Source organism: Coptis chinensis, chromosome 4 (assembly GCF_015680905.1).
Source record: "Coptis chinensis isolate HL-2020 chromosome 4, ASM1568090v1, whole genome shotgun sequence".
Lineage (NCBI taxonomy): Eukaryota > Viridiplantae > Streptophyta > Magnoliopsida > Ranunculales > Ranunculaceae > Coptis > Coptis chinensis.
Window position 1 is genome coordinate 28265231 of NC_141459.1, and position 20358 is coordinate 28285588.

At 37.8% G+C, this 20358-nt stretch overlaps 1 protein-coding gene and 1 long non-coding RNA gene across 5 annotated transcripts; both read right to left on the minus strand.

Moving 5' to 3' along the window:
* Positions 1-5940: 5940 nt before the first annotated feature.
* On the minus strand, positions 5941-8388 carry LOC147503029 (uncharacterized). Of its 2 annotated transcripts, XR_015220108.1 has the most exons (4): positions 8023-8388; positions 7786-7925; positions 7376-7560; positions 5941-7277 (listed from the first exon to the last, which is right to left on the minus strand). It is a non-coding gene; the product is annotated as an uncharacterized LOC147503029 (long non-coding RNA). The 2 variants fall into 2 exon arrangements; XR_015220107.1 differs by having other exon boundaries at positions 7786-8388.
* A 5930-nt stretch (positions 8389-14318) lies between these two features.
* LOC147503030 (basic helix-loop-helix (bHLH) DNA-binding superfamily protein) lies at positions 14319-20114 on the minus strand. Of its 3 annotated transcripts, none has more exons than XM_086607851.1 (7): positions 20007-20114; positions 18291-18951; positions 17766-17891; positions 17559-17624; positions 16862-16927; positions 15174-15233; positions 14319-14693 (listed from the first exon to the last, which is right to left on the minus strand). In XM_086607851.1, the coding sequence occupies exons 2-7, from the start codon at positions 18843-18845 to the stop codon at positions 14550-14552; spliced, it is 1017 nt and encodes a 338-aa protein (XP_086463977.1). In that variant the 5' UTR covers positions 18846-18951; positions 20007-20114; the 3' UTR covers positions 14319-14549. The 3 variants fall into 3 exon arrangements, with proteins under 3 accessions (XP_086463977.1, XP_086463976.1, XP_086463975.1); XM_086607850.1 differs by lacking the exon at positions 20007-20114 and adding an exon at positions 19814-19968; XM_086607849.1 differs by lacking the exon at positions 20007-20114 and adding an exon at positions 19571-19954.
* Between the last annotated feature and the right edge of the window lie 244 nt (positions 20115-20358).

Sequence of the window (20358 nt, forward strand, 5' to 3'; positions counted from 1 at the left end):
TATGGGGCGGCATTTTCCGTGATCGAGGACCAAGGGGGACTATAACGCCGCTTTTGGTAGCCCCGTCCATGAACATAGGAACTGTTATGTTTTGGATCATGCTAAACATTTTAGGGAATGGCGTTTTCTTACGTGAATGATGCCACTTGCAGCCGCTTTCCTTGCTTTAGCCACGGACGTATGTGTGTCATGACCTTCCCCGAACCTTGATGTCTAGTTTAGCTCGATCCCATAGCATGAGGCATAAGTTCCTTCTTATGCCCGTTCTAGTTTCCCGTATTATGCTATGTTTCTTTCCCCGCTTTTTGTACACGCTTTTATGGATTGGATTACGGTCTACACCGCTCGCATCTACCCCACCAATAGTATTATTCGATCTTTCCGCGTAATGACTTGGCAAGGGTGGAGGATACAACCTCATCAGTTGCACCCTACACCCGTCGGCACTGCCGCTCTTAATAGGTTAGCAATAATAGATGATAAATGGCGGGAAGCCCGCAAATTATCATGGCATGGCAGACGAAAAGGAACTTCACTTCTTTATGGAAGAAGAGGATGAGGAAGATGATGAGTAATGCCGAGATAAGGTAAGTTTTCATTCTAGTTAGTGTCCGCTATGTCCCAAGCAATTTCATTCTTCTTAACCCCATAATGGGTAGAACTCGTGATAGAGTTCGCGTCGGTTTTATTTCCTTTATTAGTACGCTCTAACTTTGTTTTCATGGATGTTCCCTGAATTTCACACGCTTTAATGATATTTTTCTTACCCTCTTTATTTACAATGCTTTGAAGACAAAACATGCTTCTTGTTTGGGGGCATAGAAACACGTGTAATTAAGGCATCCGTTAGATATATAGATAGAGTTAATATGCATTTGTTTTCTAGTTAAAATTTTAAAAATTCAAAAAATATAAATAAATAAGTTCATGCTATACACTTAGGAATAGTGGTATTGTTTTCCTTCTCTATGCTCTTAACAATCTAGAAATCTCACGTAGCTTTTGCATCATAATAATTTTTAGAAACATAGGTTAATATGTAGGTAATAATCTTTGCATCTATCTATAAATATATTACATAAGTATCTATGATTGTTAGCAGTAAGTTTCTGAAATCTAGGCTAGAGTACTTATTCTACAAATCTCGTGAGAATATAGCCTAAAGCCTTATATGAGCGAAATATTTGAGAAATAACACAAGGGAGAAGTAAAATCCGGATAGAGAAATCACACGTCCACTTGCTTGATCACTATGCCATATCCTAAGCGAGAATTTAGGCCCTCTTTGGATCGATGTAGCCAGAAATTCAAACCTATGAAATATTGTCCGCTAGTCACCCCACTGAGCCTTTCATTAGCCCTTTCATAAACCACAAATCCTTTACCCTGTTACAAAACAAAACAAAATAAAAAAAAAAAAAAAATCAACCTACCCAATTTAGATAAGTCTGATAATAGAATAAGGAAGAAAGAAGAAAAGAAAAACCTGTGTAAACAAAAGTTAGTTAATTGCTTCAGAAAATAAAGAAAAGAAGTTTCCATCCAAAGAAAATAAAAATAAAAATAGAAATAAAATAAAAACTCCAAAAAAAAAAAATAGAATAAAAGGAGTCAAAAGCCAAAGAAAAAAAATATATATATATGGCTAAGGATGGAAACAAAGTATAGAAGCAAAAGAAAATAACAAGGTTTTCTCTAAGTTACATAATATGAAAACTCTATTATCTCAGACTTGTCCTTTTTGAATATCCATTTCTTTCCTTCTTAAACCATCTCCTAATCCCCAAGCAACACCTAATAAAGACCTCTAGCTCAATTAGGAATAGGTTAGTGTGATAGTAAAGTGGCGATGTGTTTGATCGACTCGCTTCCTTTGTTGTCATTGAGATTGTAAGGTAAAGTGTGCCCATCACAAGACTTGTATTTAGTAATAAAACTTGAGTGGAAAAAATCAGAGTGTTGTATCTTGACTATTATTGTGAGAACCTACTTAAGGATCATTGCTCCAAGTTTCCGAAACTAACCTCGCTAGGCATTTCATGGTATTACTCATTGTATATATGTTTATTGTAGATGATTGATTATTATGCATATATTAGCTTAGGTTTCGACTTGATTACTCTATATGCATTGCTAATGAGAGGTATAGATAATTTAGAGCATGAATAAGGAAACAATAGTTTTATTTCTTAGTCGCTGTAGTATAGATGAAGTTTGTGAGTACCTTCACCGAAAACTCTCACGAGGTTATAACTCGGTCCACTAGGGAATTCCTAGTGGTTTAAGGCCTTGTTGCATATGGTCAATGCAATGCGACTCAAATAAACGAGAGTAGTTAGAACTCCATTTTTGGTCACTTATTCTAATTTCTCATCTTTGCTTGAGGACAAGCAAAATGCTGTTTGGGGTGGTTTGATAAGAGCCCAAAACTGTAGTTTTAACCCTCAGAATGTACATACTTTTAGACCAATTATGTGAGTAATAATTAAGAGTTAACACTGATTCGGTTTTTATGCATTTCAAGCTTCAAAGTCCATTATGTCTTTGAAATGTGCCACTTTAGCGAGATAAAGGAGCAAAGGTCGGTTACTAAGGAGTTTCGTGATTAAAGGCCAAGATTCAAGAAGACAAAGCCTTTTCTAAAGCCCGTCAAAAGCTGAAAAGTCGACGCGGGCGTAAACAAAGACACAAAGTCGTGAGAACTTCCGGCCATATCTTTGGACTCGGACCTCGAAATGGGGCCTACCTTATGTCAAAACGACCGCCTCGAAAGAGCTTTCCAATGGTCTAAGCTGTGATCCAATCAGAGGAGCAAAAGTGGACGAAAAGTCTGTTCAAGCCAACTGCAACTGAAGAGGCCTTTTTGGACTGAAAGAATTGGGTTTTGGGCCTGATTCTCTGGCCCAAAACATGGCTCCAAGCCCATGCACGATTTTTGGATCTGAAAGTATAAAAACAAAAGCTTAGCTCTTTGTTAATGGTAGATAGTTAATGGTAGATAGGTTAGAGTAAAAAGTAGGCATTAAAGTAGCTTCTAGATCTAGTTTTTATTTAATTGTTTTAATTAAGTTTAATTTCAATCCAATTCTTGTTTTAGATTAAACTATTAGAATCATTACTCTTAATTAGTTTGATTAATAAAATAGCTAGTTGTTAAATTTCGATTCTTGTCATTTACATTTGTGTTAGATCTGATTCATTTATTACTTGTTATTCAATTCTTAGCTATTAATTAGATTTTAATTATTGTTTAATTTAGATTAGTAAATTTCAATTCTTTATATCATGTTTAGTTTAAATGAAATCGGAAATGATTGCGTAATGATTCTCGGCTAAACCTCCATTAGAGGGGGTTGAGAAGACTGATGAAAGCTTGATTCCGACTATCGTTAGAATCATCGTAATTTCCTTTCCACTCTAGAAACGATTAGTTCACCATGAGAATGGGTTTAATCGCTCACATGTTAGTTATGAATTGGTAGGAATGCCATGTGTAATTAGGGATTAGGAAGAACCAAATTGTTGGCAAGCCAGCGCTTCATTCGATCATCCAACGCATTCGTCGTTAATAGATTAAGTCGAAGTTAAGGTGGAATCAATCCCCCTAAACTCCTTATCATAGAATCAACGTAGCATTCCCTTAGTTGTCCTAATAGTTGACTAGTGCATCTTGTGGGTAGTTGCATCGTAGTCTAGTTGCCCTTTTCGTAAATCTCTCATTAGACCTTAAGTAGAGTAATTATACGTGATAACAAGCATGCGGAAGGACTAGGAGTGGAACGAATCACTCTACTCCACTATATCTCATAGGATTGAGAGTAGAAATCTTTGATAAGTTGATAAGCACCATAAGATAAGTTTAGTTTACTTACGTTTTGAGTTCATCGTTCATTTCGTAGGTAGATTATTCAAATTTATCGTTTATCAGTCTTCAGGGTCATCTCCAAACTTTCACTCTCTAGTTCGGCTTTATCACCATCGAGCACTATCCCTTCCAGGAAGCAGCTCACTATAGAGGCCGAGTGGAAGCTACAATCAGAACGCTTCACCATGCGCTTCTTCCCCGTACGACCAACGTAGTAGAAGCAGCTCCCCACATCACCACGATGCAGGGACGAGCTGCCAGACGCAGCATGGTGATCTTGCTCTAGATCGTCGCCCCCTCCACGACTTGGAGACCTGAACACGACCCCCCCAGGTCGCCCACCTCCCGCGACCTTTGCACGCTTGCCTTTCCTAGCGTCAGAATCATCAGCTTTATGCTTACCGTGGTTCCCAAGAGGGTGAGGCCGGAATGCCATCTCCTCCATCACGAGGGGAGAAGTTTCCCTCGCCCCCTCACTACCACCAACACTCTTGGCACTACGTCTAGCCATTTTCAAATCTACAAACACATTCAAGCATCAGCGAGCCAGTACGCAAACAAAGTTTACTAGGACAAACAACGAACCAAGCAACACAAACACGCACTGGTGATGATCGGTAAGAGGAAAGGAAGGAAGCCAACACCGTCTAAGAGAGCAGAGCAACTTGAGGAAAGAGACGAGCAAATATTCTTTCGGTTCTCGAAACAGTTCTATTTATGCCCAAGAAACGTCTCTTCCCAAGGCAAGTCATAATGGCATCGAGACGCCAAACGGCAGGCCACCTGGCAGCCATCATTTCATATCTCCCGACCGCTCATATTCATATACATGCCAAGCACGCACTGTAGCTCAAGTGACTATAGCTTATAGAATGCTCCAAGCATCCTCAAGATAAATGCAGTCTACAACGCTTAAATCAAATAACAAGCAAGATAGATCAACAAATGCACATGTCAAGTAACCTATATCACTCTCACAACCAATCACAACAACCGTCACACGTCCACACAATGCAATCATACATATATTACACAAAGATAATTGAACAAAGTTAGCAGCACGCTTCCCATACACGCAAATGAGCGAACTGACGACTACAGTACAACCTCAGTTCGCCGACTAACCGAGCTGTTGAGTTTACTTAGGAAATCCAGCCCTGTTAGCCCTCAGTTATCGCTACTTGAACTCCCCAATACATTCAAGGAAGTCAAGTAGTTCATTGTTGTCCCAAACATAAAGAAAGACGAACTGCCAAGTTACCCCAGGAAACCAGCTCTATTGTTTCAGGCCAAAGGCCACATACAAACACAAGTTTATACGACCATCTTTAAACAACATTGTCAAAACTTTCACTAAAAAGAGCATCCAAAACTTGTGACGAGCCCGGGTCACCAGAGGTCGCTACAACTGCATTAGTCACGGTCGTATCCAGTCACTACAACAAAATAACACTTTTGTGACGGCTAGGAGGCGTCATAATTATTTTTTATGACGCCTACGAGGAGTTGGAATTTAGGCGTCTGTGTTGGTGTCAGAAATATTTGTGACGCCTGTATGCCGTCACAATTGACATATTTACTGATGCCTATACGCCGTCACTAAATATGTATTACTAACGCCTGTACTCCGTCACTAAATTTGCATTACTGATGGTGTATTGCCGTCACTATTGAACTTTCGAATCGCCCAAAAAATTGGCGCTATAACTTGGCGCCAAAACAAATTAACACCTCAAGCATCACAAGAATTATAAATTTGTCTTTTTTAAAAATGTTTTACTAACTCAAAAGGCCACAAATTATTATTTATTTAAAAAAAAAATTGTTTTTGATTTTCTTCCTAATATTTATATTCCCTCCCCTGAAATCACCTGCATAAATACAAACACATAAACCCCAAACACATAATATAATTAAGACTTGACAAACAATTATACACAAGAAAAATCTTAGTAATAACCATCACCAAAATTTGACTAAGTATATATATCACTAAATGAATAACATACACCCTACAATAAGTCTTTCACCATGTAGAACCGGCCAAGAGACAACTAATTTTTTAAAAAATCCACTCAACAAAATACTAGTATACATTCAACAATTAAAATTTCACTATAACTCAAATTAAAATTACCAAATAATAACTCTCAAATTTGTAAATATTTACACACTTACACAAATTGTTTAATACATACTTTTCTAACTACAAAAGTATCTCAAACAATATCTAAGTTGTTGTAGCAAGAAAGCTCATTCCACCAACTTATAATCCAATAAAGCGATAAAGAGTTCATCGCCTCCAAAACCCTACACAATAAAGAAAAATTGGTAAATGACTTTCCTCAAAACGACTACCAAAAAATAAACAATGAAAGTAATTCACCAAACTTTACAAGCGTCCAAAGAAAAAGAAACAACAATAGCGATCAATAGAATAATATCACAAGGTTCGAAGGATCACAAAGTAATTGATTACATGCATAAAATCACAAAATTGTAAAGAACTAATAATTTCAAAATATCGGGCCCAATAGTTTCAACTACAATATTCACAAAAGACAAGGACTAAACTACCACATACATCAAAATTCATTCCCAAATTTAAAACCTATACAATAGCGATAGGTGTAATCAACAATGATAATAGAATATAGTGTAAAAATAAAAATATAAAGAGTAGAAGTTAAAGCCTTTGTTTTGGAAGATAAAGACTTAATTAGTGTCCTCCTTGGTAAGATTAATGAATTCATCAATAAAGGCATTTTACTCCTTGCTTTCATTGTTCCTAGACCAAGTAGATAAAATGGTGCCCCCATCATAAATAAAAGGATCCCATTTTCCAGATCTATCCCCATTCATTACTAGACGGAGGTGGTTGCATACAAGACAAAAGTAATAGGTGGCAAACTAAGCATGAAATTAACATAAGATAACATACTCTTATACGTGTCTTTTCTAATGGAATAGATAGAATTTGAACATTCGATTTGATGATTATAACGGTGACTACCAACAAGAGTGGAGAAAAATAAAACATATATGGAATAAGCAATAACATGTTGTATTCGAACACGTTTCTGAAAATTTTGATCTCCAAATATTGCAGCTACTTGTGCAAAATGTTCTACCTTCCCAAGTAAGACTTGAGCATATGAGTTACCTAACAGTACGACACCCTTGCAATTAAGTGCACACACTTCAGTTTGACAAACTTAAAGAAGGAGAACCCACTTTTAGACAAGGAAAGTATACAATTATACATGTCTAAACAAGACAATCAACATGGAGAAGTCAACTTACAGAAAGAAACTTCTTCAGATCTCGTCCAAAAGCAATATCGCATAACACAGAAAGCGCACAATTAATAGGTTTTTCAAGAAGATGAACATTGGGGATTTGAGGTGGAGGCCTAATTACGACAATTACAGATATACAAAATTAGTGCATATTCATGAAGAATATAAAAACTAAATCCAAACAATTAGTTTGAGTGAAACAATTGCATACTTATTGATAAAGCTGGTGGCATTTGAATAGAGGAATAAGAGCAGAGATAGTCACAAACAATGGCACACTGCACACCAGAGTCAGAAAATGGAACTAAAGCAAGTCTAAGATAACCCATATAGTAGTGGCAACTCCGAGCACTCCAGCGGAAACCTTTATGTTTCTCCACTAAAAAAAATCAAAAGCTGCACAAGAAACAAAGAAAGAAAGAAAGTCACATAAACATATTGTGTCCGACTTTCAACCATCAAATTTAAGGGTTAAAACAGAAAAAGGGGGGTTTCAACCAAAGCAAACATGACAAGAATTGAATGCAATAGATCAACTCAAAGACCAATTAAGCCTAGACATTACATACAAACTATACTCATGATCATGCATAGAGAAAATAAATTTTACAAGAATCTAACCTGACTATATCTATGGCCAAAGGTTGGCACAAACCCACCATGAGCAGCATGGACCTGTGAATTATGGTAGACCTACTTAAGTACTCGCTTGCTTCTGTTGGATTGTAGTGGCGCCAATAGTTGTGTAACAACTACCTAGCCTATTGTTTCAGAAAGTGTTGCATTTGATTAAATAAGAGGCTGCAAAAGATTATATAGATATTCATTAGAAAATGAACACGCTCAATTCGTGCTCACAAAGTAAGTTAAACAAGGCTTGCAGTACAAATCAGTGCATTGTAATTGAAATGCTTCATTTGACGATATGAGCGCACAACCGACAAGGGAGGGACATCACCCTGCTTGCAAGGGAGGGACAACACCTTCACAACAGATGTACAAACGGAACACATGCTACATATTTTAAATGAAGAAAATAGCTATTAAGACCATATAAGGGAAACCAAAGAGGAATGTGGCAGCAGCATACACTAGTGGTGGCAGCAGGAAATCAGTGATTTTTCATTAACACAACAATGCCAAGCACTAATCGAAATCAGCCTAGGTGTTATAGAATTCGAAACACTTGCTACATAGCCAAGGACATCCAGGATTACCACAAAGAAAGCTAGATTCCTCTCACATAAGGCAACGTGATACCTAATCCTTCATGGAACACCTGAAAACAAAAATATGATTGGAAACTTGAGAAAAAACTTCAAAAACTTGCCACACCCACGAGCAACTAAACCGCGGCCACGCCCAATGTCACATTGAAGACATGCATTATAACCATCTAAGCAAGCGTTCATTGTTTATAAAACAACACATTATAAGTTATTTCATATTTATATAAAGCTAAAAGAACATATGATAATCAGTAAACCACAAATTTAAAAAGCCTGAGTCCAAGCAAAATCACCTGCATTCTAAATTACCACTTCTAGTTCTCGGTGATGAAGCTTTCTTTGGAGACCTAACAGCACCAGTCACTTGAACTGTTTTAGTACTACTAGTAATCCTAAAAACATTTAATTTCATTTCCAAACTCCTCAGAACCGAATGAGAACTGCCACTTTTGAACTATATACACCGACAACAAAATTCAACATATTAGCCAAAAAAATGCCATAAGGTTGCCACCCCCATCAAACAGAGCCCACACACTTCTTCTTCTCATTTTTTTTACAAGCATTTTCTGCTAGGAATTTACATCACGACACCAAATCAAATTTATCATCCTTAAAACTGGGCGCTGTCAGAGTAAAAAATCACCAAAAAGTGAGTTCTCTAACCTAAATGAGATATGGCACTAGATTCTTCACCGGAGAGATAACATTATATAATATACTCACGTCTACATAAACAAAATATAAGAAGATAACCCTCCAATCACAAGCCAAGTGTGGACGTATACTACAAGTGGAGCTGGGGTGGCCAGAGGCTACTGATAGAGATGTATTAATTTGTTTAAGTCTTCTAGATTTTAGATACGAGAGTCAATAAAGGTGGGTTTTGATGAATCCAATTAATTTGTTCCAAGGTGTGATGGAATAAGGACTGAAATATGAAAGATTAATTGGGATGACGTGGGAACTGAGTCTTGGTCTAAGTTATTGAGTTTCTATCCACATAAAAAGTATCATTCACCACTCATTTAAATACAAAATATAATGAAGCGTTAAGAATTAGAGTCATTTGTGATTTCCAAATCATCTAACATACAGAATCATCGAAATGATGTTCTAAAGAATATAACAGATTTACGAGAACTGAAGTTCCGCCAATATGATTAAACCTTGTCACTGTTGTGCGAAACTCCAAATCAAGTGAAGCTTGAAATTGACATTAAACCCCAAAATTAATTTATGAGAACATTCAATTAATAAAAATAATAACCAAATTGAACGACCATTGTTTTTAATTTCAAAGAAATTGAGGGTTTTGAAATTAGGGGTTTCAAAATTCAAAGAGAGAGAGAGCGAGAGAGAGAGAGATCTGGACATATCGAACCAGTAATTATGGATGTGATTAAGACTCTTCGCCAATAGAGAAGTGTCACAGCTTTAAAAGAAGATGAAGAAGAAGTTTTGGTGGGGGGAGGTTTGGGTTTCTTGTTCTTCTTCAAAAAATGGAGGAGACGAGATCGATATAACTTTGTTACAAATTTATGAGAGCTGCCCTTTGAAGGTGTGTGACATAACACGTGCCTTAGTTCTGACGCCAACTAGGCGTGGGTTTGTTTTAGAATAAATTTCAGAATTAAATCAATTAAATTTTAGTATTTTTCTGACGAATTTTCATCAATTGCTGACGCCAAATTACCGTCACAACATTTTTGATGCCAATATGCCGTCACAATTCAAAAATGGTTAGTGTCACAAATGTGTTGTTATTGTGTAGTTCGTGCTACACTGGAGGCTATTTAATCACCGCATCAGTAGACGAAGGAAGCACAACATCAGGAACAATACTCACATCTTCGAGCGGCTCGCCTCCACGATCGCCCAGAGCCCCACATTCTGTTCCTCTTGCAGATCATAATATTTCTTCTCCAGCTCCTCTATCTCAGCACGGATAGTAAGATAGGCGTCCTTCACCTGCAGCGCGGTAATTTTACACCTTTCAGCATAAGCATTCGCGGTCGCTACCTTCTTCTTCTTCAGGTCATCTACTTCATGCCTCAGCCCGACCGACTCATTGACAGCTGACGTCTTTTCCAACATCAGCATCGTCCGTTCCGTCTTCAAAACATCCAACTCTTTCTTCTCCGACTGTGCCACTGCTTGAAGAGTCGTGAGCTCGTCCATCAGCGACTCGACCTCTATTTTTTCCAGCTCAGCGATCTGGGCCGCCATCTTCAATTTCTGATACCCAGCAATCAGCTGCGACAACTCGCACAGTATATCACGTTAGCATCAAGCAATAACATAAAGCACTATAAAGCAGACAATTCATAGCACAAGAGCTACTCACCATGCACAACGCTTTATCCATCCCCTTCATATTCGACTCCAGCTCCTTCGAATCCAGGTCTTTCCTATCACCGTCCCAAATATTCATTTCCTCCAAAGAAAAAGCAAAGAATGGGTGCGGATTTGTAGCTACAGTCTGACCTCTTCACATAGCGCTTTTTGCCAGACACCTCATCCACATACATCAGATTACGCTCCAGCTCGTCTTTCCCACCACTGGAGTGCCCTTTACCAGTCTCTTTCATACCAGCCTTCCCCTTCATCTTTCCGAAGTATCTCTAGCAACCCTGGTAGGAGCGACCTCCGTGGTCTCCTCACCCAGAACGCTGAAGTCGGGCATCGGCCTCGCCCTCGAGCTATGAGCCACCCTCCCCCCGGTTAGCCCTTCACCACCCCCAGAGCGGTCTCAGCTACCCTCGCGACCTTGGAAGGTCGAGACTCTGGATCGTTACCCTTCCTCGTCGGCAAGCGAGGCTCAGGGATTTCAAAGAGAACGTCATCCAAATCGAACGGCGCCCTCTTGACCGCCCCAACCTGCACCCAGACGCACTCGGCACCTCCAAAGTCAGTCGCTTCACCCCAAGACCTCGATTCTTATCTTCCCTCGTCACCAAATCACTCTTACGTTTATCCATCACAGACTTCCTCGATGCTTTCCCACTCACCTTATCCCGCGCCCTGTTCTTTTGCACTTCCCTCTTATCTCTAATCGCGGGTCCTCCCCGTTCTTTAAAGAAATGCGCAACTTCCGGAAGTTTCGCTTGTTTCTTAGCTCGAGTCAACCTAGCGAACTTCTCAATCACCTTTTGGCTCGTCTGCCTTTCTAGAGCGAGATCTGCACAAACAACGAAATAGTAATATCAGTACAAAATCAACCAACGCAAGATCAAGATTCTCAGATAGTGTACTGGTACCCACCAGTAAAGTCGCATATTTTATTTTCCACATTGAACCTACTCACATAGTAGTTTCCAACAAGCAGCAACGGTCTTTTATCCCAAGACTCGTTACTCACACCATCCGCACGCCGGCAGCTTAGCTTTGGGTTTGCAGTGACATTCCCTAATTACCGGCTGATCACTTTAAAGTTAGTTAATCGAGATCACTTTAATGAGAAATGCTCAATAATGTCAGTGATCTCTATCCGGTATTCACCGCTGGCGTTCAACAGGTCAAACACATTGAACAACCGCCACGTGCTACCTACAAATTGAACAGGCACTTTGCCACAGCGGTTCAAGAACTCACAAACCAGCTTTGAGAATGGTATCGTTAAGTACGCCTTCAGCTGTCCCTCACAGATTATAACCCCATAGTTCGGTGGGGTGTACCTATCACTATAGACCAGAGCGTTCTGATCGGGCTCATGGATCTCCAGACCGCTTACGGTTACCCCATATCTTTCCCTTAAATAGGGGAACGCCTCAAAGCATGGATCGTTTACACCACTCTAGGCGGGCTAATTTTGTACGCTAGAAGACGACCTCTCACAGCAACCTAAAGTGCTAGCTTCAGCAACCACAGATGCAGATCGAGCCTCATCTTCCCCACTTCCAGCCTCCTTAATTGCCTCATCTTCATCACCACCCTCACTCACCCCGCATTAACCGACTCTTCCTTTCTTTCTTCTTCTTCCTCATCCCAACCAAGAGAAACTTCGCGAACTTCATTAGATCGCGTATCATCTGAGTCAGACATTTTTTCTCTTGTCTCTCACAATTTTAGCCACAAACAGCTAAACAAACGACCTAACAACTTAATATCTAAGAACAAGAGCGTAACAAGGAGCAGAAGTTCAACAATAGCGTAAAACTAACCTAAACAAACCGAGTGTAGGGGAGGTTTTTTCGCAGAGCGGCAACAAAATGGTGTTTCGAGAGCCGGGCAGTAGTTTTTGTATAACCACCCTCCAGTTCCCTAAGGCGTTATGATGGCACCCTAACCCTAGCTGCACACGGCTTTCAACAAGCTGTCTTGTCTTTTCAAATCCCGAAAAATGGGGCGGCACGTTTTCTCTGCAACTGCTCAGATCCGCTCACATGTCGTCCACATGTCAGATGTTTCGTCCATCAAATCACCAGATAGTACGGAGCGATCCCCACGGGGTATTTCCAATTCCACGGTTTGATCGCCTGTTTACGCCATGCTCCACGCTGCGCTAATAGTTTCTCTCAACAACTCACTTCAATGAGCAACGCGACCTACTGAGAGGGGGTTGTGTAAGTGAGTGATATTCTCCTTTAAGAATATCAAGCACGTGCTCAGCATGGTGGAAATACCACACCAATCTCTGATACACCTCGCCAACCTATGTCACCGGCTCGCGCCACGATCAACAAAGGGCTTTTGGAGATCGCTCCATAACGGTTAAGTTTTGGGACAGGTCATACAAAAACCGATACAACGTGATTCATCTTATCTTCTAGAAGCAATCACGAAAGAATCTACACGTCGCGAAATCATCTGCCGCCAACGCCGACTCGACCATTGCCGCAGTTACTAAGCCGGGCTACTAATCCCTATCATTACAATGAGACCTATAAACACACGCTCTCACGCCCACAATCTTGACCATACATCCGTATTATCCTTTTACACATTGTTGGTGAGGATACACTTGGATCACCTATAAATACTCTCCATATGAACTACGCCAGACCTGATTCTTTTCTCCTCCTAGAATTTAGAGAAGATACGTTAGGCAGTTTAAAAATAAATTTCGATAATCTCCTCGGCACTGAACTCAGAACTTCGGTCTCAACCATAATCTAATCCGTTCTCCCCCTCCCTGTGTATGTAAAGGAAGCACTAAAATGCACCTTTACAAAAACAACACCGTCTCTCTCCTTCTCACACTTCCAAAAAAATCAAGACTGTAATTTTTGTACCATTATCTCTCTCATCTTTCTATTTTACCGAATTAATTCATTAATTAACATGTTGAAAATACTTGCTAAATAAACGTGTTAAAATGTATTAGTTATACTTTGTCCAAAAAAACCTGGAACTATTTAGCATCCCTACTAAAACTTCCAAAATGCAAAAGTTGATTGTGGAATTTCGAACATCTTCTTTACCAAAAACAAATAATATCTCCATTCCACCTCCAGTGTAGCTCGGCCAGTGGATCAAATTGCACCAGCTCGTGGCAGTGCTGGCACATGCATGCACGAATCATATATCCTCTGGATTCTTTACCAAAAAAAAAAACCTCAATTAAATTTGTTGGGTTTTTTTTGTTTTATTCAATAATAGAAATATAGAATGTTCAAGGCCCAAGGGAAAGGAGGTTCTGTTGGTTCTCCCCTCCTTTATGAAAACATCAGTACTAGTTTCCCGTGTTCAGGCGATATAGTCTATACTCTATGGATGTATAATGCATTGCTTGTACGCGATCAGTCTGTAAGTTGTTTGGTTGTCCAATATTCTGTCACAGGTTCCTAGCCACACGAGATTATTTATCTGTACGTGTTGGTTTCTCATTTCAATCTAACAACATTTACAAATTAAATTACCGTAGCTCATCTGATCTTTTGAAATCTGATGCATGTCTACCTACCTAGTAAATTTTAGTTTCTCTTTCTTTTGAAACACACAGAGCATCATGCATTGGCTCTAGTTATTGATAAACAAAGTGCTTACGACATATATTAATCTTACAGAGATCATCATTAACTAATGGATCAAACTTGGTCCACCCTTAAATTAGTAGAAGATGACCAAATTTGCTCCACCAATACATTTTCCAGGAATCTAGGGAATTATGTTTCCTAACTTCGGTGAATTTATCTGTGTAAATAGCTGTAGCTATTAGGTTCTTCCACCATAATCAGACCCTAGCCAACCACCAATATTGTCACTGGCGATGTAGGAGATGCATGACATTGGTACCAGGCAAAGCCCTCTACTCCTGAGATCTCGCTTCGTGTCTTCATCATCACCCTCCTTTAGATTCTGTAGTTGTTAGCAAAATTAGTTAAACAAGCTGAAAGAAAAGGTCAGGAAAAAGAATCAATTAAACATGAGATTCTGTATTTCATTGTGTTTACTTGAGTTGAGAGTTGTTTGATTTTGCTTTAAATATAATCAGATTTAAATGGGCCTTTTGTAAACACACTCGCACAAACACAATGTGACCCACAAAATATTAGGGAACTAGGCCCAATCTGTAGATTTGCTTGGCCCAACTTATTGTGCATCCCCTACGTACTGGCTAACACGTGTGCATGAAACTTCAGTAGATTAATTTTTTTTGGGGTAATTTTCCGTAGATTACATTCTAAGACAATTTCACCGAATTTGTACGTAGTTAAGGTAGTTTTGTACGAATCAGATGAATAGATGATCAGAAGTTCTTTTGTTGCTACTTAGTGATATTATCTTTTCTATAAAGAATTGGAAAAAGAATACAAAAGAGACAATTTTCATACATACCTTGTGAATGGATCTTGCTGAATTGTTGCACAATGACTTCATATAAGGCACGCTTAGTGTCTGCATGCCAATAACATTTAACTCGTTACAGAGAACTCGGAGGTTTTTATTTTTCACAATATTCTCATTCCCAGATGCAGACAACGGATTTAATCTCCCTGATACTTAAATGGTTGCACAAACAAATGTATAAAACTCTCTATTATTTAAAACATAACATCAAAACCAAAATAGACCAAAATATCCCTGTGAACTCTAAATTTTTATTTTGAATTTAAAGAAAACCGGGCCGACGTCATTAATCTTTACTTAAAACCGGGCAGACGTCATCCTATGCAAATTTGTATTTACATATGACAATAAAAAATTACCGTCTTCTTAACCTATTTAAATTTAAATTTTTATATAAAATTTTTTTCATAGGAAAATTTTAATTTATATTCTGTCAGGTGTTATCGGAAAATTTTCAATCCCAAAAATTACTATGTAAATTTAAATTTTCATAGCTCAATAACTATATAAATATAGTTTTACATATATATGACTATGTAAAAATACATTTATATATATTCTGTCAGGTGTCGGAAAATTTTCAATCCCAAAAGTTACTATGTAAATTTAAGTTTTTATAGTTCTAATGACTATGCAAATATAGTTTTTTTTATATATATATGACTGTGTAAAAATACATTTACATATAGTCCGGAAATTTTCAATCCCAAAAGGATAAAAAAGAAATAAGATAAAATGGGAAATAAAAACAGACCATATTTTATTTCTTTTTTGGAAAAGATAGGTTATTTAACGAGACCTAAATAATAGGAAGGCTATGTGATATGGATCGATGGGAGAGAGTTTATACTCAACCGAGTTAGAACCAAGAGGTTGAGCCTCATTTCTTGTTCCCAGATGTCAAAGACTTAGACATGGAGAAAAAAAAAAATAATTCTTTTTGCTCCCGTTTGTTGTTTAAGTTTTTTGTTTTTCGAAACATGGGGTCTTCTTTCACATCTGTGAATGAGAGTCTTATAAGCAAAAAAAATTCTCAATAACTCACATTGCTAAACCATTTTAGAGTCCAATATAATTGAGAAACAACAGTTGTTATTCCACAAGTACATCAAATGTTTACATTCAGTTTTCACTCTACAAGGGCCATAAAGTTCAATATCTCGTTACCGGTACTGTGTTGGCAAAATACAAATTTTACACAGAAAAGATTGATGCCAATGAAAATTTGATAGTTTTTTTTGTTTTTTTGAAATATTTAGAGAGTTAAGACAAACCCACACCGGTTATACCTATAGGGTTAATTTTTAACTAGTGCCTGCGCCCTTATGATTTACGCCGGGCTGGAAATAATCCCATTGCAAAATCCGGATATACCCTGTCCAAATCTATCAGTGGCTGGAATCAAATCTAAGCAGTGTGTGTGCGGGGGGTCAATTTCTGTTGGCCTGTTCAACGGGGTGCCCGTAGACTCTAGAGAAGGACCATCTTAAATTCGAGAGAAACAAGAATCTGATGGTGAGTTTGTGGTGGACAACTACAGAAGTCGTCAGGATTCTTAGAGGCACGCTTCTACCATCAATCATAAACAATAGAAGACTCGCACAGAAAGCAAGGAGAAGAATAGAGCGCAAAGAATTATATTTAACTGCAAAAAGAGAAAAGACAAGAAAACATACCTCGACTTGGTCCTGAAGGAATTTTATGTATCCAATGGCCTCCATAAGTACGGAGGCAGTGTCAGTCTGGATACGTTTAAGGTAAACCACATATGAGCTTCTATGTTAATACTACAATTTTTTTAATCACGAAAAATAACAAGTATGCTCCCTAACATTTCTCATTTTTCCGAGGGTAAAATCTTGTATATAGTACAGTACTTCATTATCTTGAAACCATATATGTTGAGTTTAGTCTCATGATACTTGATGTTCAGACTGGTGTATTGAAGGTCCAGCGCCATATATGAAACTGTTTTTTCACTCACGAATCCCTTTTATATTTATATTTTATTTATTTATTTTTAAATAAAATGGTTCACTGCTAAAGAGGTTTTAAGTAGATTCACATTGATTCCTCGACATGAATATTTATATTAACAAATGTTAACACCAAAAATAAGGACGGTCGATCAGTATGACGATTAGGCTTCAAAAAGTATGTGCAAGGATGAAAGGTTTTAGATGGAACCTAAGAAAAAGAACAAGATATGATACCCGCGCCGGTTCACCATCTATAAAAGAATTGACTACTACTTTGACAATGGCAATCTTGATCGATCATAATGATACTATATGTGATCACTAATATCGCTAATTAAGACCAATGTATATCTGCAACTACGAAAACTAAAAGAAAGAAGAAAAAGAGTTCTACCTTGCCAAATGGAGCCACCAACTGCTGTAGAGCTGCAATTCTGTCACCTAGCTTTTCCTTTCTAACCTGGTTGGTATCACATGTACATAACAACATAAATGAGAATGTGATAGCGTACTCAATATGATATATATGTTAAGCTTAATTAATTTGAAGCTTTTAATGCGTTTTAAACTCTAAATCCCAGGTTATTATAAACTTTCCGACCTTAAAAGGTGCTAAGGATGCGCGCGACTCAAATCGAGGTTTCTTGGATGCTGTATTAGATGCTTTTGGTTCCATAACACTACTTGATCTTTTTGTTTCTGTAACTTCATTCGCAAAGGAAGATACCTATGCAAGTCAAAAAGTAAATTAAAATCAGTCAAATCATTTGACTAAGAGTTGCCCATGGTATTAGAATTATGAACAGAAACAAAATATTAGAACAACTTAAAGAAGAAAAGTGCATGTTGGATATAAACAAGGTTACCAGGCCAAGAAGACGTACATTCATGTGGAAAGAAAAAGAAGAGCAAAGGACACTAGCTTTTTAGTGCAATAAGTTGGTAGAAAAATGATTTTAGCATTTCTTTTCCTTGACACAAACCGTGAACCTTATTAGTATGTTTGCCATTTATATGCTTGCCATATTAGTAGGTTATCCAAAAATTGTCCAGAGAAATTGTAAACAAGTAACTAGCTTAGCTATTATAATTCCGACTACATAATGAAGAAGAAGAGAATACCCACTTTATTGGAGCTGCTTGTCAACCAGTGACTTGATTCTTTCATATGGTCAAGATCGAAAGATGGAGTTTCTTTGAATAGGCCAAGATTATTATGCCTAAGTTGGCCGAATCCCCCACCAGATTTTGTAGATGTTAAGAGATCTAAAACTTGCATGTTCATGCTTGAAAACGGCGAATTGGTGGTTGATACATTAGCACTTGGAAAAATCTGACTGAAGTTCCCCCTAGTAGATGTAGCTGTACCTCTAACGCTACTTTGAGAATTAGAGTACAGTGTTCCATCTTGAAGATCATTCAGTTGACAACCAGAAGAGAAGGTTTTGAGTAAGATCTTTTCGCTTAAATCATTTAAATCTCGGCGCTCTTTGATATAGCTTGTGGATGGTAGATGGAATTCTTCTGGATTAGACGACAAGCAATTAATCGTTTCACTAAATCTGTGTGGTGATTCTGATAGCTCTTCTTTGATTCTTGCAAGGTGTAGCTCATGAGCTGACTGATTGGTAAAGTTACCTGTACTACTAATCCAATGATGATAACCCAAGTCTTGAATCATGGAAGTGTTAATAGAAGGAGGAACTAGATAATTAACGTTGTTTTGCCTCGAACCCCTTGAGTTTGAAAGAAATCCATTGACATTTAGATTCAAGTCACCAGCATTCCTGCATAAGCAGTTCAGGCATCACACAATTATAAACAAGATACAGATTTCCAGAGAGAATACAACTGATCATTACAATGAATAAGTAGCATACATGCACAAACCCTAATGAAAATTAGATGTTTTTTATAAGATAAAATGACAACAGTAGTGATCTAGCAAGGTCGTTTAGACTTTTATTTGTGAGAGGGTTGATCAAACATCACAAGAAATTAAGTTCTCACTGGTTTGATACAGAGTAATATAGTCCCTAATTCTCAATGAGCCCACATAATTAACTTGCAAATCCTATGAAAGAATATCCATATGTTGGGTTGCATTGGTGATAATTAAGGAACCAGCTAAATTCCAAGTAGAACAAACATCCCTAAGTCGTAACAGAAAACAAACATGCCTAAATATAAATAAAACAAGTAGAATCCTTCTTGAGGCATGGTACTAAACGGTGAATCCGCCATATCATTGAAAGAACTAGAAAACAGTTGGTAGAATCCAAATTGTCAAGAATAAAGAATATTTGAGTTGCCAGCTACATCACTGCTTTGGAAAACAATTAAATAGCGTGAAGAAGAAAGATTTTTGGTAGTGTTTAGTGTATGAGTAAGGGTAGTTACACTTACGAAATGAGATTAGGGTTCCAAGAGTTGTTGTCCCCAGAAGAACCATAAAAAGATGGGGTTGATAAAGAAGAAGACTCAACGAACTGCTCTTGGTGGAGCTGTTGTTGGTGATGGAGATTTGCAGACTCCATGATGATGATTTCTTTAAAGTAAGGCTTGACAATCCCAAGATGTGTAATTAAAATTTAACTAAGCTACTGGAATCTATCACTTTATTCAGACTAAGAGTTCAGGTGCACTCACAACCCTCTTGCTTTTAGCAACTTTTGTACTCAGTTTCTTCTTTACTCTTTAATGTCTCTGCTTAAAGTAGACTTGAAAAGAAACAAAGAAAGGAAGCTCTCTCTCTCTCTCAAGAAATTTATCTTTGCACTTGCTGCAATTACAGGGATATGATTATACTTCTTCCTCTAATCCATGACTAAAATATCAATACCTTTGACCCCAAGGCTCTCAAAAAAGCTCCAAGGGAAATGATAGCTCTCTCCCTCTCTCTCATACCCACATGTTATCATATATTGCATACAATCATGTACTTAGCAATCAAAGAGAAGAGAAGTATTTTAATGTATGTACTATTCCATCATCTGATCCCACAATTATGGTCCATGCCTTCACTGACTTTCCACACCAACATGCGTTTTAATTTGTACTTAACAAGAAAATTCAGTGGTTAAACATCCAAAACAAATCAGCTGATTATTGGATATAACTCCACAATTTTACAGCACCCTCAACACTTATATATATATATATATATATAACAGATGCTGGATACATATAAATGT